Below are 24,360 nucleotides of genomic sequence, written 5' to 3' on the forward strand. Positions count from 1 at the left end.
GGGTGACTCTGGCTCGCACTGCGCTGCAGGTGGAGGTGGAGGCTCACGGTACCGCCGACCTGTGGAGGGGCGAGTTCGATGCCGCTTGTGAGTGCCGGGGGGGACCTGGGGGAGGACCGAGGGAACCCCCCCCCCACTGCCACTCACTGAAGTACCCCCCTCCTCGCAGTCATCGAGGACCTGACCCGCAAAACGGGGAATTTCAAGCAGTTTGGCATTTTCTGCAGCATGCTGGAGTCAGCACTGATGCAGGTGTGGCTGCGCCACTCCCCTACATGGCATTTTGGGGGCAAATGTGGTGGGGTGTGTGTCCCACTGAGCCTCCCCCACTTTTCAAACACCCTGCAGAGCAGCGAGTCCGTCAGCCTGGAGCTCCTCACCTACGCCGACCTGGAGACCCTGCGTAGCCGGAAAGTGGGGGCAATCGCCCGGCCTCCCCCTTCCTCCTCTTCCCCCCTCAGCACCAAGCGCTACCTTATCCTCGTCTATTCTGTGGAGTTTGATAGGTGACAGGGAACACTGGGCAGGGGTCATGGAGGAGTGACACCAGCCTCACCCCCTCCACGTGCTCCTCCCCAGGATCCACTACCCGCTGCCGCTGCCTTACGTCGGGCGGCCGGACCTTGCCACACTGGTGCGGGAGTTGCGGGAGGAGCTGGCACGGCTCCGGGCCCGACGCCTGGAGGAGATCCAGCACCTGCGGGACGCGTGAGTGGGGCCTGCAGCACTCAGAAGGGTTTGGGGGGTTCAAGGTGAGGAAGGAGCCCCCAGATTACACCCTGCCATCCCCCTCAGGCTGCGACAGGCACTGGAGGAGAAGCAGGCGGCAGAGGCCCGGCATCAGCGTGAGCACCGTCAACTGGCTGCCCAGGTGGGCTGGGAGGGGATGGGAGGGGCCTGCAGGTCCCAACCTGCTGGCAGCGGGAAGGGGGGCTGCCGGATGCACAGTGAACCTTTTCCCCCACCTTGCAGCTGGCCGAGGCAAAGGCATCAGAGCAGAGGCTGCAGCTGCGGGTGAAGAGCCTGACAGCCGAACTGGCCTCCTGCAGGAGGGGGTGAGGTTGGGGTGGGCTGTACAGGGGGACCCTCATGACCATGGGATGTCCCCCCCTCATGGCACTGGTCCTCTTGGCAGCCGCCGGACATCTGCCAGTACAGCCCCCTGCCCCCAGGAACGACGCTCGGCATCCCTGGAGAGCCACAGGAGCAGCCGGGGCTGCCCCTCTCTGCGATCCCCATCACCTGCAGGTGTGGGTTGCTTGGGGGGACACACATGGGGTGGGGACAGGACATGGCTCACCCGCTCCTCATCCTGACCCTCTCTTTCTCACCCCTTCACCAGGCTCCCGCCTCCCACGCTTCGACCCCACTGCCTTCGTCAGGGCCCGGCAGCGACGGCAGAAGGAGGCTGAGCTCAGAAAGTAAGCGGTGACAGTGAACTTGTCACCATCCCACTGTCCCATTCCTCCCCAGCACTTGGGGGATCCCCTGCTCCCACTCACCATCTCCCTTGGGTGCAGCCAGCGGCACAGGGCAGCTTTTGGCAGCTCCAGTCCGGTGAGGAGCCATGGGCGCAGCTCGTCGGGTGAGTGGGGAGCATGAAGAGGGCCAAGGGGCACCCACTGGGTGCTGGTGCTCCTTCCTCAACTTCCTCCCTTACCCCCATTTCTCCCTGCAGCCACAAGCTTCCGGAGCTGGTGCTCGGCAGTGAGCTCTGGCAGCAAAGGCAGTGAGTGCCCCGAGGCCATGCCCCACAGGTAACGCTGGTGTGGGGCAGGATGCTTGGGCATCCTTCCTGGCACCTCTTAAACCCCCCTATCTTGGGCAGGGACAGGAGGGTGACCCATACCCAGAGACCCCTGAGCACCTCGTCCTGCAATGGCCCCTGTATGGTGAGTGGCAGCCCCTTTGGGGTTCCCCCACCCATTTGGGTCCCCCCATCTACATGCTAAAGTGGGGTGAGCACAAGGAGTGGGGGGGACACACACCAGTGACCACCAATCTCTCCCACAGGCACCTCGCCTGGCTGCCAGTCACAAGGTGCCCATACGCAGTGCTGCTGGCAAGCGCCCTGGTAAAGGTGAGGCCCCATCCAAGTCCCTGTATATTCAGGGTGCCCCCCAACCCAATTCAGGCCTTTGTTAACCCATTTTCCCTGCACTGACCTCCCCAGAGAACCACTCTGAGGAGCCCTCAGCTGAGCTGGCTGAGATTGATGCCCGGCTGTGGGCGCTGCAAGAGTACATGGACAGCCTGGACACCTGCATGTGACTCCCCCCTAGGGACTCCCAGCCCCTCTGGGAACCCTCCCCCCTCCCTGTGTCAGGGGGTGACGGTGGTGTGGGGCAAGTGTTCCCCCAAATAAACCCCTGTCTGGCCCTAGGGCATGTTCTTCTTGGGGTAGGGTGGAGCTTCTGTCCCCCCTCTTGCGGTCCTCTTGTCCTCACTTACTGTCCCCTCAATATCCCGCTGCTGGGGACATGGCAGGAAGGACACAATATGTGTGTCGGGGGGTGGGCACCGGGACGTCACCAGAGGGTGATAGGCGACATGGGGGATACATGCCCCAGGTCACCAATCCTGTCCTCTGGGCTATCAGTGAACTCAAAACGCCACTGCAATATGACAGCAGGACCCATGTTGCCCTACCCTGCCCCTGCACCCTGTCCCCTGTGTGTCCCTGTCCCCCCTCCTGCAACGCTACTGGTCCCCATGGCACTGGCCAAGCTCCCCATTGTGGCTCTGACACCACCATGGCTTTATTCAGTTCTGTGTCACACAAAACGGTGGGGTCAGCAGTGACTGGAGCCAGCGTGAGGCTGCAGTTCAGGAATGGTGGCAGCTGGCCAGGGGGTTAGCAGTGATCATGTCACCAGAGTGTAGAGGTCCTGGGGTGGCAGGGTGGTGGTCTCTGTGCCAAAGCCACTGTTTGGTGTCACTGTGACCACACTGGGGATGCCACCATGGTGAGGAGATCTTCAAAGTCAGTGTGAGGTGCTGCAGCCATGACTCGATGCCACCACAACCACACATTCGGCAGGACACTGCAGCGATGACGCTGACAGGCATGAGCCAACCACGGCAGATGCGGCACTGGTGATGCCATGAGGACAGGAGTGGTGCCAGCAGCTGCTCGTGGATGTCTGGCAGGCGTTGTTGCTGCCGCGGGTGACAGCCACAGCGGGGATGGTGAACGTGATGCCTCGTCCCAGTCCCGGTCAGAGCTGTACGCGGATGTCGGGCAGGAGGCGACAGGCCGTGACGATGTCGATGGTGTCGGCCACAGCGCGCAGGTCGCGGCGGGCCAGGCGGCAGCAGTGAGCGGCGGCGCGGCGGTCACCTGCGCCCGGATAAGGGCCTCCTCACAGCCTGTGACTCCCAGGGCCTCCGGGCGGGCGCTGGCGTAAGCTCTGCCGCAGGGCGCTGCCACCGCCCCACCTGCAGCCGCCTCCGCCCCTCCCGCAGCCGCTGCTGGCAGCAGCGAGGGGCTCCCCCGCCGCCCCCACCAAACCGTCGCCGGCTCCTCCGCCAGCACTGGGGATGTCTTCGGTCTATGCTCCTCCTCCTCCTCCTCCTCCTCTTCGGTCTCGGAGGCTTCGCCCGGCACCTTCAGCCCGGCCCCGGGGGCTCCCCCCGCCGCCCCCACCAGCAGCTCCTGCTCCGAGTCGCTCTCGGAGGCTTCGCCCGGCACCACCGTGGGGGCGGTGGCGGCAGGGCCATGGCCTGAGGGGGCACGGGGAGGGATCAGGGGGGGGGGCATCACCGGAAGGGGGGGGCGCTCCGGGCTTGGCCTGTGGAGTCCCTCCCCCACTCCTCCCCGCGTGCTCAGACCCCTGTAGACTCCTACGGCCCACTTAGTGATCCCAAATCTCCACATCCAGGACACCTCCCCCCACATTCCTCCCCCTGCAATCCCACGAGAATCTCCCACCTCCTGCCCGCGAACGCCGCAGGTCACATGATGAGAGGACCACGTGGCCTTCGCATCACGTGTGCCGCGCGGCGGTAACCCGGAAGTGCCTTCATTCGGCATGGCGGGCCGGGTTCTGCCGGCGGACGGCGCATGCGCCAGCGCCGCATTAAATAAGGGAGGCAGCTGCAAGCGCTGAGCTTTCGGGTGCCTGGCCCTCTCTGGGCGGAAGATGGTGAGGGGCGCGAGAACAGGAGGCTTAATGGATATATCCCGCCGGGGGCACCCCTCTGGGGGACGCCGCCATGCCTCGCGCCACATACCGAGAAGCAGGAAGCTGTGGCTGGTCACCGCGACGGCAGCCGGATCGCAGAGCCCTCCGCAGCGCCACAGGACCACTCCGGCGGGTCCCGCCCCTCACGCCCGCCCGCCCGCCACCAATCAGCGCGCGTACTTTCGCAGCCATTGGCAGCCCGGCGGTGGCGGGCGGGGCCGAAGAGCGCCGATTGCCGCACGGGCGGGGCCAGGCCCCTCCTACCTGGCCTGTCCACGGCCTTCGGCCTGTTCGCTCGCGCCGTGGCCCCACGGGCATCTACTTTGTGTCCCGCGCATCCCGCTCGCCTTCTTTGGGAGAGTCCCTGTGCAACGGGATCCCCTGGGGAGGGCTGAGGAAGCTGGGGAACGGTGCCCCTCCCCGCCGGGAGTGCCCCTCTCGCCCCTCTCCATGACGCGGTCTGAGCGGGGGAGACTGTGTATCGGGGGGTGCCGGCCCCACCCTGCGCCTGCCAGGGTAGGGATGGAGCCCTGGGATGGGGCTGGGAGTACTGGTGTGGGGATGGCGGGATGGGGAGAGGCCGCCGATGGGGCTGAGGTGGGGTCCGGTCCCCCGGCACCGTCCCCCTCCCCAGGGGACAGCTGTGGGAGATGAAGAGCACCTTTGGCAGCTGTAGGTGCTGGGAAGGGGGTCGAACAGGGCTGGGAATGGGCAGTGAGAGCCAGCAGCTGCCGAGGGTCGAGATGGTCTCCAGGCAGCTGCAGAGGAGTGGCAGGCTGGAGAGCAGCTCTAGGAAAGGGTATGGGGACTGCCGCGGCCTGTAGGGGCTGGGGGAGAGGGTTATGGTGGCTATAGGGGCACAGAGGCTGCAGTGATCTATGGGGCAAAGGCTTTCCGGGGAGGGGTGGGTGTAGAGGCCCCTCATATTTATAAGGCACAGGTGTGGCCATTCCTAAGGAAACTACCCCTTTCACTTCCATTAACTCTGAAACCTATGGATGGCCTGGCCACAAGGTGGAGACTAGGAGAAGGGAAGGGGATGCTCCCAGAGGAGGCCAGCTCTGGGGGAGTTGGGGACCCTGCGAATTTATATGGGAGTAAGGGTGGGGCTATAGAGGGTGAGGGGTGCTGTATAGGCATAAGGGACCAGGGTAGTCATCTGGGGTGTGGGCAGCAATGACCTCTGGGTTTGTTGTGTCCCCTGGGACCACCATGTCCTCCCCATCCGGACCATCAACTTCCTGGGCTGAGTGGGGAGACAGTGGTGATAGTCTAGGGGCGCCTAGAGCCCCTACCTGTCCCACCCCGCAGCACCTCCCCAGCAACCATTACCCCAAAGCTAGCTGAGAGCTGTGAGGAAGGGCAAAGGTTCGGGAGGACAGGGAGGGGGCAGATGCAGGAGAGCATGGGGGGATTCCCCCAGACTGGGCAATGTGGGGGTTCTGGTGGTGTCTCCAAGTCCAGTGGATGTTTTGGTGTTGCCCTCAACCCATGGACTGTCGGGGCACAAGGGGTACTCAGGCCCCAGCTTTGGGTGCTCTGACCCCTGAAACCGGGTGCTCATCCCCCTCTGTGGCAGGTGCAGCCACATTCCCAGGTGCATCTCCAACTGACCCCTCTGTCCCTGCTGTCCCTGCAGAGACAGCGGAGAGCAGGTGTAGGAGTTCCTGCCCCTCACAGGTTTGAGGCCCTCAAGTTGCACAGTGGTGTCGTCCTTACCTGCATCACCTTCTGCAGCCCCATGGGGGCCCCCAGCCTCACCCTGGGGTGCTTCCCACAGATGGAGCCCTCTGAGGTGCTTAGGGTTGCCCCCTACTCAAGCACAGGGGCAACAGCGCCAGACTGTGGCATTTGAAGCCTGGCAGAATGTTGCAGTGGCAGCTCACGTGACTGATGCTCATCCGCGGTTCTTGCAGGTCCAGAATCTCATGGGGCTGTGGCAAGAACAGAGGTCAGGAAATCACACAGGCGGTGCTGTGAGATCCAATTTTTTTGTGGGCGATAAGTGGCTCAGAGGGAAGTGGAGCATCTACTCTGCATGCTTGTTGCATCCCTGAGCTGGAACAAGACATTCCCAGCAACTGCCAAGGTGTGGCAAGGAAGTGTCCTAGCCTTGCCATCCAGAGCTGCAGGTAGGAATCCTGTGGAATGGGAGTGCATTTACCTTGTGTCAGAAAGTACTTTAGAGCTCAATCTGCACCACCCTGTCTGCAGGGTCATGATTTCTGGGCCTGTGACATTCCAGGGATGAATCAGATGGACTCACAGTCACTATCAAAACCAGGGAGAGTAGGGAAGATAAAAAAGTGTTTTGAGCAGTGAAATCTCTAAAGCATCATCAGAGACCTTCTGACTAATATCAGTACTTGCTATTTTTCTTAAATGTCTCCATCAGCAAGAGTTACAAATGGTGGCTTGTTCTGAAAACTGAACTTACTTTTCAGAAAATTTTTCAGGGAGGGTATGCTGAGACCAGCAGGTGCTTTTTTACAGCATGAGACCATCTGTGAAGGTAAATAGTCTGCCTCTTGCCATCCTTCAATAAACCATATGGTGGTTAAAAAACCAGACTAGCACTGACTTCCAAGCTCATGTACTGCAGATAAGCCTCACATATTTGCTCATGTATTTGCTATAGTGTAAAACTGGATTAAACAGTCCCTAGGTGTAGTGTTGAAAACACAAGGTGACATATATCCAGTCTGGAGCACAGTAGGAAGACTGTCTTCTGGTCTTCTAGCAAAGATAGAAGAGGTTTTAAAAGGCATGGAAGAGAAAAGAAGAGAAGGCTAAGGTGATCTTTTTTACATAGAATTTGGGAGTGAGGGGAAAAATAAAGGGAGAGGCGCCAAGCACTGGAATCCTTGAAGGAGTGGAAACTTGGTTATACTGTGAAACAACATTCTACTGCCAATTACAGATTTTCCATAGGCTCTTGTAAGTTATGAGGGAGACCAGAATTTGAAAACCATGAAACATTTTTAAAGTTTCCCAGTGATGATAGCAGATCAAAAATGTAATCTGACTGGCCATGATAAGTTGTGCACAGTGAGAACCGATCTCTTTCCTTAAATCCATAAGAGGGAGTCTGTGAGCAAAAAATCCTTCAGCAACACTATGAGGCACTAGATCTTATAGCTGGCCAGAGTGTGTACAGGGAACCACTACACTGTCTGAGCCAGTTCCTGGACAAGGATGCTGTCTGCTCTCATCAGTGTGAAAAACATTCTCTTGCTCTAATGTGCAGGCTGTCTGTAAGCAAGGCAGAAGAATGAAGTCTGAAGTGCAATGACTATTTTCAAGGAGCATATAAGATAACTGATACTCAATTGTTATAAATGGGATAACTTGGATAATTTGGAGGTGCAGAGTCTTGGTAGGGCACTCACTAATCATATCAATAACACTTTATCAGGTTGGGATTGCCTGGTAACCAGATTGGAACCACATAATTTGCATATGGATGTTGCCAGACTGGGACCAAAAAGTGGACAAAAAGTAATTCCGAGTGGATTGTTTCTTTGGAAGGAGTTTGAGGAAAAAAAAGGGCAACAAAATGTCTACAAAAAGCTATTCAGAAGTAGAAAAAATTAGTGAATGAAACTGGGTACAAAGAAGATATGAGATCTTCCAACAGTAGGAGTGCAGATGCCTATGGATTGTGATGAAGCTGACAGCAGATTGAAGCCCACCAGGAAGCTGGAGGGAAACCTGTTGGTCAACCCAGTAGAATCTCCCTCTGGAGAATAGAGGGCTCGTTGACTATGTGCTTGTATGTCTCTATTACTGAGATGAATACCAAGTTTCCTTGTAGCTTTTGGTCAAGATGCTTATCTTTTGGAGTATTTAGGAGGAACCATGCCTACATACTGTGGCACACCACTGCTCTACGTGTGTGAGAAGAGAACATCAAATAAGTAATTGCAGGGACTGAGGAGTGTTTACCTTGAGGACTTGAACTAGATGTTCTTCTGTTGATACTGTATTTCTGAGTGTAAAGTGTCTGGATCTTGCATTGTGATTACAGTACTTTTCAAAGAGCAGGTTTTTAATAAAAAATTTTTAATATTAAATTTTTAGGTTGAGAATGGAAATTATGTTCTTGCTGCTCCCAGGACCAAACATGGTGCTGACTGCTTTTTCAAGCAAGAATTTCTATGGTTTTCAGTGCTTGAAAATATTCATGGTAGTATTATGTGATGGGCTAATCCTGCAAGTCAACAACAGGTCTCTGAGGTGAGCATGTTGCCGTGAGAGTTAGGTGCTGAAAAAATCTCCGGAGCAGTTAATTAGGGGTGAGATAAGAAAGGGTTTATTATGCCAAGGCTAAGATGTTACAAGACGCGCGTGCAGGCCATGCCTGAGATGTTACATTTTATAATACCATCCATCCAATCCCAGATGTGTCCACCCTGTGGCCTTTACTGTGGTCCGCCCCGGGTCCACCCCCTGCAAATGGGTCTGGGGTGTGTTTTGGGACCCTCTGTTCATCCCATCTTCATCAGAGCACAAAGGGTACATAGTCACCCAATTCTTGACCGTGTTCTGTGGTTTAGACCCTGATATGCTGTTCTGCCAACAATCTAGGCCTTGCCTTGACAAAAGACTAAACATTTCTACTGAATTTGGGAGTAGGGGTGATATAGGGAGCATAGAATGGGGTAGGAGGGCTAAGGAATGTGTAAACAAGGGTGCTACAGGGAAAGGGAAAGGGGCAAGGGACAAAGGAGGGAGGGTTGCTGCTTTTAAAATCTTATATAAAACTTATAGGGCTTACCAATATTAGAAAAATAAAAAAACAGTAGGGGCTTAAGGCATCAGCATCATTCAAAAATGGCTGACATAGGTATAAACACAGGAATTCTAGCAAATCCCAAAAGTATCTTTAGGTAGAAGCTGTCCTGTCAATATGCTCAGTGATCTCAGAGCTATCAAAAGAAAATACAAAGAGAATCAATAAGAATGTAAGAATAATGAAAAAAGGGCTGAAGGGAGACAAAAAAGGTAAAATTCACCTGCAGTGTCATTTGGCTGAGACAAATGGAAAATACAGGACTCACTACAACCTACATGTTCCCTTATCCGGAGCATAAGAACCACAGAATTAAAACACTTTGCCTGGCTATTGCTCGTGTTAAAAATGTCTCTGACTTTCACTGTTAGAGACATATACCCTCTCAAAGTATATGAAAATCCATATGTCCTTCCATTTCTACTCAAAGAAAGAAATTGTAGATGTTGGACTGGTTAAACCTTGCTGTGGACAAGAGTATGCCCATGTTTAGGGAGTTCACAACCCCCGATGATAACTGTAAAGATGGAATCATCTTTCTGGAACAGGCACAGATTTGAAATCTTGGTTTCTTATTCCTGGGTGAATGCTAACCACCAGTGCCCCTAATCATTGCTTTCTCTATAATGAGTTAAACTCCTTCTCCAAAAAAAATAACAAAACCACAACAAAACATCAAAGAATATCCACCAAATGCTTTGTCAAGCACTTCTGAACAATGTGAAATGTCAGTAATGCAGATGTTTGTAAGTGCATGCTGATGCTCTCAGGCAGCGACCTGGGTTGAGCACTTCAGGAAAACAAACTCTAGATCTTCAGATTTGGACACTGTTCAGCCCTGGCATCATCTGGGACAGTTCCTGGAGCTCAGGATATAAGAGACTTTCAGAATCAGATGAGGGAGAGAGAAAGCCTCGCTTTTGTTCAAGTTTCCCTGTAGGTAACTTACCCTTTAAATGGGAACTGCCCTCTAGAATAGTTTTTAGTTATTCCTGTTCCTCTGGTGTTCCCAAGGGTACTCTGGAGGTGGCAGTGCATAATACATTTCTCGAACTTCACCAGACTGAGATTTCTGTGCTTGGGAAGATTTGTGTGTTTTGGTTGTTGCAGTCACTGTATGTCTGTATATTTCCAGATGACTTTGGCAGTTTTCCTTTAAAATTGTTCATTTTTATTAATAGACATGTTAGCATTTTATGTTTGCAATCTTACACATTGTGTGCTGTCAAGTTCTTTCCATTGACCTTATCCTAGTCTTGCTCCTGCATTACTTTTACCATTGTCCGGGTTCATTTGGAAACAAATTACTTGGGACTCATATAAATATCTTTAGTGTGGGCTTTTTTTTTTAATGTTTAACCTTCCCAGAAATAAATATTTCCAGAACCCTGAATGAATTAAACAAACAACACATCATGTTCCATTAAAAGAACAAACTAACTCAGTTGTTGATAGGGAACTGCACATTTGTTTATTAAAAGCTGATGCTTTAAAAGTAAGAGAAGATAGCTGGGGCTTTAAGAATGATGGAAAATCCGATTTCCTCTCTGTTGCTGCAGGTGGCTTGGCACAACTTCTCAGCTCATTTGACTTAATGTTTTTACATTTTCCTGTAGAAACTGATGTACATTACAGGACACCGTGACCATTTTGTATTGGAAAACAGGTATTTATTCATATCTGTCATTCATGATGGAGTTGTTTGAGAAAGAAATGCATGCAATGTTTCAAGCATTGGCACACTATGCAATTCTGTGGTTTGGAAATCTTAAACCTTAAATCATGAGTTCTTTGGCAGGCAACATCATCTTTCACAGACAAGGATACACATCTTGCTTCCTGAAATCGTTAGCTCCTAGAGCAAGTTAGGTTTACAAACTAAGTCTAAAAGTCCCCTTCTACACCCTCTTAAATAACCTTCTACCCATTCCCACTCATCAAAAACTACCACTGTCCTGGTACCTGCAGACCTAACCATGAAGTCTTTGTTCTTTGTTAGAACGCTCCGACATCGGTGACTCATCATTTATAGGATTACATTCTCTCACTGGAGATGAAAATTGGAGTTTAGATGACCAGGTACACAGCACAAACAGAAGTGTGAATCTGGTTGTCAGAACTTCAGTTTTAAGACAGTGATACAATTTTTTGAAAAAACAAAACAGGGATGATTTATGGTAAAACCTTCTTCTCCCTAGAACCTCAAAGGTCAACCCGTAAGTGTGATTGTCAGGTTAACAATCACAGCTACTCTGCCCTTCTGTGACCTTCCCTGGAGTACTGTGTCCAGGTCTGAGATCCTCAGCACAAGAAGGATGTGGCCCTGTTGAAGGAGTCCAGAGGAGGCCACAAAGTTGTTCTGAGGACTGGAACACCTCTGCTCTGAAGACAGGCTGAGAGAGCTGGGGTGTTCAGCCTGGAGAAGAGAGGGCTCTGGAGAGACCGCATTGCAGCCTTCCAGTACGTGAAGGTGGCTTATAAAAAAGAGGGAGAACAACTTTTTACATGTGCAGATAATGATAGGAAAGGGGGTTCAGTTTTAAACTAAAAGAGGAGAGATTTGATTAGGTGTTAGGAGCAAGTTCTTTACTCAGGTTGCCCCTGAGAGGTTGTGGCTGCCCCATCCCTAGAACTGTTCAAGGCTTGGAGTCTTGAACGTGTATGGGGCTTGGATGGGATTTGGAGCAACCTGGTCTAGTGGAAGGTGTCCTTGCCCATGGCAGGGGAGTGGAAAGAGAAGCACTTTAAGATCCCTTCCAATCCAAACCATTCTGTGATTCTATGAACAGATAATGTCTCTCTGCAGGAAATGCAAGAGTTAGATCACCTACCTAAAGTTGATGTGGTCCTGAAACTGCTGGGAAAGAGGCAGATCTGTCTAGCAGATCCCAAGAGTGGAAAGCAACCTGTAGCCCCTGGCAGCACAGGATGCCAGCCTCATCTGCTTTCCAGCATTCATCTACTTTCCAGCATTCATCTGCCTGCAGCAGCTCTGTATGATGCACTGATTCCCAAGTCAGCTTGCTCAGAGACCTTTTCCTGACACATTCATACATCATTCATATTGCTGAACTATGGTTATTGCAAGGGACAACTTCTTTATGGTACCTTTTCTATGGTTTTGAAGACCTATTGTTATGGAGTTTACACAAATGTTTTGATGTCTAAAGTTAATTGAATGCCAATCACAAGAAATTAAAACATTATTATGAACAATGAAAAGCAAGGCAGGAGAGGTTGTTCTTTGTTCAGTTGAATTGATACTGTAAGAAGAGTTTTAATATGACTGCCCAAGCTGTTGGGCTCGATAGGTCAGGCATGTGGATCACACTGTGGATGCTATATTTACTCTGGCAGTGCCTCTGTCACGGGGCTGTATATAGCCATTCTCATTCAGGGCTAGCAGCCTCAACAAATCAATGCTCTATGAAATTGCTAAAGGATCTTAATTAAACCTGTAATACAAAGATTTACAAAAATACAGTAGAATGCTTTATCTGTATCTGGAGTCTTCATAGCCATAGTAAGTGATTATATTTTCTCTATCTTTTAGAATAGCAAAGACATCTATTGTGAGTTTTATCTGAAATTTGGATTAAAAGCTTTTTCTCTGTTTTCTAATAATTGCAATATATTTAAAAGTTTGTAATTAAAAGTTCAGTGTTATATTTTAGCCTATGTTTTGCCTTAAAGCCTAATAGAATGTACATATATGTACATATATACATACATATATATCTACATTCTATTATGGTTTTGCCAACATATAGTAATTTTGAATAAGAGGAATCCAGATTTGCCTAGTCCATACAAAGATGACAAAAACAGAAAAAGAAACAATATTACCCTGTCTATTAAATAATAATAGTACTCACTGATTGGAAAACAACCTACTGCTTCAAGCCTTTGGTTTTCTGATCACTGGATTTTCTGTATATGAAAACATTGGGGTTTTAGATAAGAATATTTGAAAAATAATTAATGTGTATTATGATTACTGTACTCTCATATGGTCTTTTTTTCCCACAGAGATGGGTATTCTTGCTGTACTTGCTCTACCATTGCTTCTCTTAGGGATCAGTGGAATTATTTATATTTACCAGTCAGTCAGGTGGCTATTGTCCAAGTCAGCGGTGCAAAACAAGGTGGTGGTGATTACGGATGCCATTTCTGGACTAGGCAAGGGTGAGTTGTCTCATTTCTTCTCAGAGAACAGAGAACAGAAATAGCCAGAGAACCACCCTGGGTGATAAAATGTGCATACATTACCTTGTATATATTTCATAACTGACTGGATGAAGGAGAAATTAGGAAATATATTTATGAAAAAATATTATGATTTTTAAATTTATATTTTTAGGCTCAGCCACAGGAACTGTTGATAAACTTCTAGGAACTGCAGAGCTTTGTATTTATTTAATTCAATAGGACGAGAGGTTTTATAAGCACACTGAGTGCTATTTTTAGCATGTTGCTGCTATGAGATCTTATTACATAGGCTGTCACAGCAAGGTAGTTGCAAATCATATAAACAGGTGTCGTCTTACTTTTCGCATGTTTCTTTCCAGCCCTTAAAGATTTCAACATTTCTTGCTCCCTGTAAACGACAGTGCTCATCCCTCTGTCGCTGTTTGTATCTCTGCCCCCTCTATCACCCATGTTACTCCTCTTCCCTTGACATCGTCCAGTACTTCCAACTGGGCAGCCTGGTTATGTGTAATGGTGAATTCAGAGGACAGAAGGAAAAGAAATGAGATAGTTTTTCTATTTAAATGACTCATTACCTGGGTGGCCTGGAGACAAGGTGTGGCAAGACCTTGGAGCCCCTTCCAGTGCCTAATGGGACTCCAAGAGACCTGGAGAAAGACTTTGGACAAGGGCCTGGAGTGACCGGACAAGGTGAAATGGCTTTCCACTGACAGAGGGCAGAGGGCAGGATTAGATAGGATATTTGGAAGAAATTCCTCCCTATGAGGATGGTGAGGCCCTGGCGCATGTTGCCCAGAGAAGCTGTGGCTTGCCCCCTCACTGGAAGTGCCAAGGCCAGGTTGGACGGGGCTTGGAGCAACCTGGTTTAGTGGAAGGTGTCCCTGCCCATGGCAGGAGATTGGAACTGGTTGGTCTTTAAGATCCTTTCCAACCCATATGGGTCTATGATATACTTATTGACTCCTTATTTCCTGCCTACATGGTGCTGTTGATTACAAGGTGCTGAGTCATATGTTACTTATGTACAGTCCTGCTCTAGGCTTCACTAGAGGGGCAGTAGATTCAAGTGCCTGATAAGGCAAACATAGCTCGAGGCTATATTTTGGTGTTTTTAATGAAGACTTGCTGTCTGTTAAAACCTCTGCACTCCCAAGGAGAGAACAGATGGGGAAAGGGAATGCTCCTGCAGAATTAATCCTTAGCAGAACAGAGCAGAGATCTGCAACAGAGGCTTTTAGGACAAGGTATGAAATAATTCTGGCCTCCTCATCCCACTCAGTCATTCCCTTTACCTGATACATTTCAGGTTCAGTTGAAGATAATATTACTGTGCATTTTCTCAAGTTGGTTATTGTCATGGTTTAGGAATGGTATTCCCCAACTTGGTGTTCACTGAAACACCACGCGCTGTTCGCTGACTCCCCCCACCCCCCCGTGGTGGGATGGAGAGGAGAATTAGAGACACAAAAGGCAGAGATCGTGGGTTGAAATAAGAACAATTTACTGGAAACAGCAATGAGATAAGAAAATGAACATCAACAATACCAATGACAGAGGGTACAAGGTAAGCAAATGATTCACACCAATCACTCACCATGTGGAACCGACGCCACCTGACTGCTCACCCAGCAAACCGGAAAAATGCGACTGCCCTGTGCAGGGCTGGAGTGGGATTGAACAACCCTGGGGTCCTGCTGTACATCTCCTGGCTGCTGCAAAAGTTACCCCCACCCTGGCTAGAACCAGGACATTTATATTTCAATATTTTTATTGGAGAGGCATGATTCAGAGAACTCCTGCTGAGATTGGGTGTGTTGTAGAATTGTAGGATGTCTGGGTTTCTAGATAAAAATCTCCCTTGGAGCAGAAATATCACCAGTGCTGGATCTGTTTGGGTGTAGCTTCAAGCCAAATCTTGGAACCCTCCAAGAATAAAGAACATTTATTGAACATTTCTCCAGCTGTCTTGCTCCAGCACTGCATGATTCTTGGTGACAATTTTCCTAACTTCAGTTTCCGTATTAACCTTCCTTCCTCTTTTTTCTTTTTTCTTTTTTTAAATTTTTTTTCCTTTTTTTCTTCTTTTTTTTTCCTTTTTTATTTTCCCCCTGTGACTAGCTGTTGCCTGTCTCTTGAGGCTAGAAAAGCAACTGTTTGTGTGTGTGGTACCCCCACCCTCCTTTTCATAGAGATGAAAAAGGAGGTAACTCACAGCACTTTTATTTTATTATCCCAAATATATCTACAACCAGTATCCCATAGGGTGACATCAAGAAGTTATTTGCAGGCTTGAATGAATAATGCAAAATTTACTGTGCACTCCACTCATGCATACGTGATGGCCATTTGTCCAGGGCTTTCAAATACTGGCTGTGTGGCCAGTAGCTCCGTATGTGAGCTCTTAAGAAACAACCAAATTCTTTTTCCTACATGCCAGAATTTCTGGACTAAAGACAACATTCAGCAAAGTTAAAAAAGAAAACTATGATGATTGAAGATGTTTTCAATGGTTTATGGTTATTACTGAAACTTAGTTCCTGTTTCTTCTGAGTGCTATAACTCAGAAAAGTCCAGGAAGCTTCTAGAGGAGGACATCATTGGTTTCCCTTTTTCACCGTTATTGCTGTTGACCCAGTACTGTTTTTTGCATTTTCTTCCATAAGATCGACCCAACTGCTGTTTATATGGAAAATTATGGTATAGTTGTACTGGCAAATAATCTTTTGGGCTTTAAATAAAAATTTTTTCTACACTAGAAAAGAAAAAAATGAAAGACATTCGTAAAATTACTGTTGTAAATAATGAAAAAGATTGCTTAAATAAAAACCTCCAGCTGCACAGGTTTGCAAAAATACAAGATTGATCCATATTTAGTGTAACATGAGCATTTAAGAAATCTTAAATTGGTAGATGAGCATAACTGGATTTCCTGTGGATATTGAAATATGAAGAAAATGCTTCTTGGAGGACAGCAAACCATAGCACTGGCGTTCTTCTATTGTCAACAAAGGCCACAAGAGCTGAGACAAAACAAGTAGGCTGAAAGGCATTGTAAGACCATATTCATTTTCTTACAATGCTGACTACGTAGCTTTCATATAGATTTGATTTAGAAACCAAACATGAGAGCTCCAAGGCTGAGAGCTTTTTGGAAGACTTAATCAGGAAAAATAACTCTTGATTTTCAATCATAAAAGTACATATAATCCATTGTCAACTAACTCTCTGGCTGCATGCAAAGCAGACCTCTGGTTTGGAGCACCTTGGACACATCATCAGTTGTATCCTCAGGCCTATCTGCAGGACATTGTCTATTCTGAGAAATAAAAGGCAGGCAAATGTGTACTTTTCCTGGTGAGGAGGACAGCCTTGACGGGTTCCTGGACTGTTTCAGTGCAGCTGTATCACTGTAGCAGCCTACAACTACCAGAGGGATACAACTAACAGTGAATTCCATAAAGATTCCCATGAGGTATCTGTGCTCCATATTCTTAAATGCCTGTCTTTGGTCAAACTGAGAGGATGATGAGGAATATATTCTCTCTCAACACGACCTAGAGAAGAAAATAGACCAGACAGAAGTTGTCAAGGTGGTCCAGCCTTGTATTTTATAATTTGGCTTGAATTAGTCACACACACCCACGAAGACCTGCACTGAGTTGGCTGCAGTCTTGTGCTGAGAGGGGATGATGGGTAACACTGACTGCCAGTTCCTTTTGCTATGTGAGTCCCCAGTTTCAGAAGAGCACAGTCATAGTTCACTTGTATGAAAAAGGGAGAAGAATCTTCCCCAGATACCTAGCTTAAATTGGGGTAAATCCCCAGCTCAGAATGTGTCTGAATGAAGAAAATACTGTGCCAGCCCAGCATTCCCAGAAAACTTTGCAGTTCTCTTCTCAGGAAGGCTGTGGGGAATGTAACTGAACAAGCTGATCCCTGATGGCTCTGCTGATTATTGGGAAGGTTTAGTACTCAGGAGATATAGCTCTTGGGGTAGGTTACATCTGGAGGGAAGGGTCTATAGGAGAAAGGGCTCTCTCATGGGTGCTCCACCTGTGCACAAGTGGGCGGTGAGTTTATCTATATTGCTCTTTATCAAAGTTGTAGATGAGTTCCGTGTTGCCAAGAGTTTCATGAGGGTAACACAGAGCTAGTGTTACTGTTTACTGAGTTTTGTTGGTTTCTTTATAGTGCATCAGACATGAAGGTTTGCAAAAGATGCAGTTTGTATTGTAACGACCTTGGGTGTTTATTTTTGTATGCAGTTTTATTTATAGGAAAAGTGTCTGTGAAATATATTCAGAAAAATTTTTCTAACTCTAACAGATATATTGTTCTTTTCTCAATTACTTTGTTATTAAATCCCATTACTAAACAGTGCCATTGTGCTGTACCATTAATTGTGCATAATAACATTGCATTAAATTAGAATTTATTACTCACGTACTATTAAATTTCAATGCTTTTTTAAATACATATATATTCTCTCAAAATTAATTATTTTTAAAGCATGGATTCAATGTCATTAGCAAAAACAGCATCCCGTTTCAAGCAAAATAAGCAAAATCAAATTGTCATTATTGTAATTATTTCTTTTGAATGTATTTCTCTCCTAGAATGTTCTCGTGTGTTTCACACAGGAGGAGCAAGGCTTGTGTTGTGTGGCAGGACATGGGAAAAGTTAGAAGCCTTGTATGATGCCTTAATTAGCGTGACAGACCCCAGTATGGTATGTATTCATAGCCTGAGGTAAAAACCTTGTTCAGGTATACAATGTGCTTTTAGACCCAGTAAAACAAGGTACAAGAAACATGATTCACTGTTAATGGTGACTTTGGTTTCCCAAGTAATACACCAAACAGAGTCCAGGAAAAATAACTCCCTGTCAGAGAGAAAGAAATGCCTCTGAAGGTGTTCAGACCACAATGTCAAAATCCTGCTCTCTTGAGCTAATCCAAGGCAGTTCCTGTAAATCATCTGAGTGCACCTGCATTCTGAATAAGCTACCCAGCTAGAAATCTTCAGCAGAGAAATTAACCTGATAATCTGAGTGAAAGGAATCCAAATGCTTCATTTGTACAGGAAGTGTCATGCATTTTTCCTGTAATTAGTGTGCTCAAGGACTGGGAGATGGGTCTAAAGATCAAAATAATTTTTAGTTTCTCCACCTCTTTGGAACAAATCCCAACTAGAACACTTCCAGGGATGGGACAGCCACAACTTCTCTGGGCAACCTGTGCCAGGGCCTCGCCACCCTCACAGGGAGGAATTTCTTCCTAGTATCCCACCTAATCCTGCCCTCTGTCAGTGGGAAGCCATCTCCCCTTGTCTTGTCACTCCAGACCCTTGTTCAAAGTCCCACTCCAGATCTCTCTTGGAGCTCCATTAGGCACTGAAAGCGGCTTGAAGGGCTACCCAGAGCTTTCTCCAGGCTGAGCAATGCCAGCTGTCATTGCTGAACTACCTTCTTCCTAGAGTAGGTTAAAAAAAACCCCTGGAAGTTTATGTGAGAATAATAAAAACACTTTATTCAAATGTCAAGATAAATTAATTTACAAGACAAGTAAACAGAAATAATTTTTTTAGATAACAATTATCATTGCTATGAGTCTTTTCTTTATTAGACATATGCGCCAAAGCTCATACTTCTGGATATCTCAGACATAAACTGCATTCGAGATGTAGCTAAGGAAATCCTGAATTGCTATGGCTGTGTGGATATACTAATCAACAATGCAAGTATGAAGGTGAAAGGAGCAGTGCAGAGCATTTCATTGGAACTTGATAAAAAGATAATGGATGCCAACTATTTTGGACCTATAACATTAACCAAAGGTAGTTGTGAGATCTACAATTCAGCCGTCATTCCTTTTCACTAAATACATGAAACTCTTTTACTTATGTGGTTCTTTCTTGCATTTCTGTTTTTGCAGCCATTCTTCCCAACATGATCTCAAGAAGAACTGGCCAAATTGTTCTAATTAATAGCATTCAAGGGAAAATAGGAATCCCATTTCGTGCAGCCTGTAAGTCATACATAGCAAAACCATTCCAATGCATAGATTGTGAGTAGTCCATGACGCTGATAATAGGTTATTAAAAGTGCACCCTAATTCAGTAGACTATTAATACAGTATTTGGCTGAAATTTTTTTGAAGGAGTGGAACTCAGCAAGAAATAGTTAAAATAGTACCTTTGAAGATGCTACCTAAGGTACTTGAGGATTAGAGGATATCAAATGTGACAGCAATTTTTTTTATATATAATATATATGTAAAAATATATATTGTATAGATAGAATATATATCTACATCTATACTTGGGCATATTGGTAGAAGCCATAATGAAGTATAGTGTGTAAATATAAAATATGCAAAGCTACTGCATTGCAAAGGAAACCTCGTGCCTCTAATGGATTTATGTGTGGGAGTTTAAAAGGAGATGTAGTAATTGTATTCTGCTTGACTTTCTAGAAATTTTTCAAGAAGGTCTTTCATCCAAAGCTCTAAGGAAACTAGGCTGTCCTGAATTATGATGAAAGGTCTTTGCATGACTGAAATACAAAGTTAGTGGACAGAAAATATAGGATAGATATAAATAGGCTTTTTAAACTTGGGATGGATGTAAATAGAAATTCTTAGCTTGACAGGAGGTCAGAGCGAACAATGGACTCTGAATTAAAAGGTCTGCAAGACCTCAGGATTGTGACATTTGGTTCCATGGAAGCAAATTACAGTGACAGAAACTGTAAGGAAAGCAGTAGAGAAAATAAAATAAAACCTATCTTTATGTCTTTGTACATTTATGCATAAATCTATGCAATGCCCACATCTTGAACATGTGTGCAATTTTGGTGTCCCATTCTAAAGAAGTATAAGGACTACAAAAAAGGCTCAAAAAAGAAACAACGCATTGATGTGACATCTGGAATGGTTTCCATCTAGGATACAGATAATTGTGTCAAGATACACTCTTTGTGTATAAAACCATGAGAAGCAGAAGAGCAGGGATGCCCCTACTAATATTTATGTGGCATGAAATGAAGCTACCAGAAGAAAGAATGTCAAGATAAATGAATGGAGAAACATCTCTCCATTCCCAGAGCCCCTGTGCCATTGTTTAGATTATATTACACACAGGTTGATTTTCACTATAATTTGAGTCAAATAAAAGGTGAATGAGTGCTTTGCACCTCTGCCGCATTGAACACACAGTTCCATTTTTTGGTCAAGGTTCACATATTATCATCTTGCTTTAATACCATCCTCAATAAAAAGACACTAAAAGCAGATTAAAAAAGTCTTGACATTCAGTTACTTTCACATTAATGTTAAAAGTAGCTCGGATTGCTGCTGCAGGGCAAAGTCCCAATTAGTGTACAAAACATTAGTACTCCTGCATTCCAGCAATGCACATGTATTTCACTGCATTTTAGGGATGTGTTGCAAACTGCAGAAACAGAGGGTGTGGGGACTCATCTCAGGGACAGCTCCATCCATCAAAGACATTTTTGAACTGTAGAGATAATAGAAGTGTTATTCTCTAACCTAGGTCATTCCCAAACCCAAGACTATTTCCAACTGGGAAATGCTTTTTGACATGTCCAGGAGACTGCCTCCATACCTCATGCACAGTTGTCCTATAAAAATAATTTCTTATTGCTTGTTTCGAATATGTCATATGATAATTTCACTGGGTGAAATAATTCACTGTTCTTTTGCCTTTTGGCTAATTGTTCCATGCTCATTTTCCCTTATGTGCCTTATGGAGCACTATCATACATCTACATCAATGCAATCATATCTCTAAACATGCATATGTGGGCTTTTTTCTTTTAGATGCTGCCTCCAAGCATGCTGCTGTAGGTTTTTTTGATTGTCTTAGAGCTGAAATGGAAGAATTTGATATTTCTGTCAGCACTGTGAATCCAACTTTCATCTGTTCGTACCATCGCCAACCAGCACCTGGCAACTGGGAGGCATCTATTTGGAAATGTAAGTTTTGATGGATGAAGATGGGGCTTATGTAGCAGGATGGAAGCTTTTTCAGGGTGAAGATAGGAGCATAGGAAAAATAATGGAAATGACAGAAAGGATGAGTGGTATGGATGGCAAAAAAAAAGAGATATTGGAGAGGTAAGATGAGCCTGGTGAAAAGAGAAGGAACATGGAAAGAGACAACATTATGTGAGAAAAGAAATACACCAGGGCATCAAGAATAGAGAAGGAGGAAAGCATGGAAGGTCCAAAGGTTCCAGTACACTCAGGTTGTTCCTTCTCTTAGGGACTGTAAAGATTTTACCTCAAAGTTGTAAAAAAATCTTAGGGACATACTGAGAAAGAGAATAGAGTGGATAAGGGCTTAAAAGCATGTAGGAATTTAACTGATTTGACTGGTGCACTAGTTGTGTATCTTCACCACCATTCCCTCAGAGTGTCTGTCTGTTTGTCTGCCTGTCTGTAGCTCTCACTCCTCTCTGATTTACAGTCTTTTTCAGGAAGGTGGCATATGGTGTACACCCAGTGGAGGTAGCAGAGGAAGTCTTGCGCACAGTGAGCAGGAAGAAGCGGGAGGTGCTTATGGCCAACCCTATCCCCAGGGCAGCAGTTTACATTCGAACCTTCTTCCCTGAGCTGTTTTTTGCCATTGTTGCCTCAGGTATTAGGGAAAAGCTAAAGACAGAGGAGGAAAATTGATTTTGTTCAGTTATTTTCTCTGGTTTTGACTTGAAAAAAAAAGTTTTTGTTTCAAATGTCAATTATTTCTGCTGCTTGCCATGGATAGAATAAAGGTACTACCACTGACACACATTCATCCATGGAACTTCTACTCTTCTGGATTTAGGGAATATGAGATGTCATTTTTTACATTAGAACAGTATGGGGAAAGCCCTACTAGGGACTCTGTCACTGTATAATACAGTGATTCCCAATATAAATCAAAATTTTGGGACCTGCAGTAACTCACCAGAATAGTCTGCTAGTGCTAGAACTGATGGAACTTACAGGAAAAAAGAGATGGGAAAGTAGGGATATGTGGGAGAGAGAGGAGTAAAAACCAATGGAGAACAGAGTTAGATCCTGGCTCAGAGTGTTCCTCAGACATGCTTTTTGGAAGTTCTAACAGGATATGCAAATGGCAAACCCAATAAGGGCTTATCTAGTTCAATATCTCATCCACAACAGGATCCTCAAGCACATGCTTAGAAAATAGAGCAGTCTTCCAGGTTCTGGCATTCTGCTTCACAGTTTGAAACAGACTCTGTCTCTGCATTTTTTAAAAAACTATCAATTTTTCACACAAACCTTTCAAATCCTTATTTCCCTGAGGAAATGAACTAGTCATATATAAAAAAAGACTGCCTTACGTTTACTTTAAAGCTGATGTCAGGTAATATTCTCCTACTTCTTTTAGTGTGAGAGACACAAAATAATGGTACTCAAATCATTCAAACCCAATCATTCATGCCCATCATACATTCCATGCAGTTGCCTGTTTTCCAAATTGGAGAGCCCCGTAAACTATTCACTCTTTCTTTGCGAGAAGTCCAGATTATCCTTGTTTATAATTTTTGGCTTGCTTCTTGTTTTTTGTTTTTGTTTTTGTTTTAAGATGGGCAGCCCACAGCTGCATGCAGCATTCAAAATAGATAAACAATTTGGATTCACAGACAAGCATACAGATGCTTCCTGGGTTTTTCAGTTCTTTTCTTCTTTTGCATGTCTTATGCAAATTCCCTCTTTTGAGACATTTTTCTGACTTTTTTGACTGCTCCTGATCGTTGAGTTTCCTTGTCCACTCTGCCATATATCGTAATTAATCATCATGTCCAACATAAACACGGTCATTGTTCATGTCAATTGTCTAAATTCCATATATTCCAAAAATTCTCTCACTCCTAGTCATTCTATGCTCCTCTCCCCATCACATTTTCCCAGTTCACGCTGAGGCCTTACTCTACCTTTTTATCTCATCCTGGGGGCTGAACCAGAAAATAAATAAAGCTAATGAAAGGGTGTCCTGATCTTCAGTTTTACATCTAAGGGCTTAAATTCTGTTTCCCAAACCCTCCCCCACCCTTTCTTGTGCCATCAGTACTCAAAGAGGTCATGACCACTTGCATTTTGTCCTGTCAAAATGCCTTGTTTGCAGAATACCTACAAAGGAAATACCTGCTCTGGAGGCATGGAACCAAACTGCTCTTGCTGCTACAAGTCCCATTGCTCATGTAACTTTCAACAGCAGATCACTTATATACCTCATTCATCAGCAGAGTCTCCAAACATAAATGGAATTCTGAGGGCAAGGAAATATATGACTATCATCTTGCAGGGACATTAACTTTTTTGCTGTATCTGTAATTCAATTACTTGGACTTCAAGAAACCTGACTCAGGGAGGTAGTTGACCACAGGGGAGAAGAAGACACTTCCTGCAGTACCTGTTGGAGCTCCATCTATTTTCTGTTGTAGCACTGGGGTTTTATTGTTGCGTGAGTGACTATACCTTAACTGGGAAGTCAAACAATGACTTTGTTCAAAATTTTCTAGCTCCTCACCAGAACTCTAGTCCTTTAAACTGTTGCCGCTGTATTCTGGTGCTGAAAAAATCTCCAGGAGCAGTTAATTAGGGGTGAGATAAGAAAGGGTTTATTTGCCAAGGCAGTAGATGGTATACGACGTGTGCACAGCCGTGCCTGAGTGGTTACATTTTATAATATCATCCATCCAATCCCAAATGTGCCCACCTTTTGACCTTTCCTTTGGACCGCCCTGGGTCCACCCCCTGAGAAATGGGTCTGGGGGCTTTTTGGGACCCCCCCTTCATCATCTTCAGCTTCATCAGAGCACAAAGGGTACATAGTTACCTAATTCTTGACTCCGTTTTGTTATTCAGGCCCTGATATGCCGTTCTCTAAACAGTCTAGCCCTTGCCTTGACAAAAGACAAAACATTGCCACTGAATTCAGGGGTAGGTTTGATATGGGGAGCATAGAATGGGGTAAGAGGGTTAGGGAATGTGTAAACAAGGGAAAGGAACAAGGGACAAGGGGGGGGAGGAAGGTTGCTGCTTTTTAAAACCTACCTATAAAACTTACAAGTCTTACAAATATTAAAAAAATAAAAAACCATTAGGGGCTTAAGGCATCAAAACAAATGGGCATTTGCTGTGATCT

The 24,360-nt window shown here is 46.2% G+C and overlaps 3 protein-coding genes across 4 annotated transcripts; 2 read left to right on the forward strand and 1 right to left on the reverse strand.

The window, feature by feature from the left end:
- Positions 1-5: 5 nt before the first annotated feature.
- Positions 6-2,374, forward strand: CCDC61 (coiled-coil domain containing 61; the record flags this gene model as incomplete). The annotated part of the gene is made up of 13 exons (XM_029960047.1): positions 6-87; positions 170-252; positions 349-506; positions 580-708; positions 796-871; positions 973-1,055; positions 1,136-1,248; positions 1,343-1,421; positions 1,521-1,585; positions 1,679-1,757; positions 1,829-1,892; positions 2,014-2,080; positions 2,174-2,374. Coding segments are annotated over 13 exons (1,176 nt in total), but the record flags the coding sequence as incomplete, so codon positions are not given.
- Positions 2,375-2,728: 354 nt separating this feature from the next.
- Positions 2,729-4,033, reverse strand: BLOC1S3 (biogenesis of lysosomal organelles complex 1 subunit 3). The gene is given in 4 exon segments (XM_029960048.1): positions 2,729-3,331; positions 3,334-3,436; positions 3,439-3,474; positions 3,476-4,033. Coding segments are annotated over 4 exon segments (810 nt in total). The 3' UTR covers positions 2,729-3,218.
- A 601-nt stretch (positions 4,034-4,634) lies between these two features.
- DHRS7C (dehydrogenase/reductase 7C) lies at positions 4,635-23,201 on the forward strand. Of its 2 annotated transcripts, XM_018073320.2 has the most exons (9): positions 4,635-4,700; positions 6,101-6,316; positions 10,593-10,642; positions 13,006-13,161; positions 17,802-17,914; positions 18,810-19,020; positions 19,119-19,211; positions 21,024-21,179; positions 21,673-23,201. In XM_018073320.2, the coding sequence occupies exons 4-9, from the start codon at positions 13,008-13,010 to the stop codon at positions 21,879-21,881; spliced, it is 936 nt and encodes a 311-aa protein (XP_017928809.1). In that variant the 5' UTR covers positions 4,635-4,700; positions 6,101-6,316; positions 10,593-10,642; positions 13,006-13,007; the 3' UTR covers positions 21,882-23,201. The 2 variants fall into 2 exon arrangements, with proteins under 2 accessions (XP_017928809.1, XP_008931937.1); XM_008933689.2 differs by lacking the exons at positions 4,635-4,700; positions 6,101-6,316; positions 10,593-10,642 and adding an exon at positions 12,290-12,499.
- Positions 23,202-24,360: the final 1,159 nt, after the last annotated feature.

The sequence above is a fragment of the Manacus vitellinus genome, unplaced genomic scaffold (genome assembly GCF_001715985.3).
Source record: "Manacus vitellinus isolate BGI_N305 unplaced genomic scaffold, ASM171598v3 scaffold_24_pilon, whole genome shotgun sequence".
NCBI lineage: Eukaryota > Metazoa > Chordata > Aves > Passeriformes > Pipridae > Manacus > Manacus vitellinus.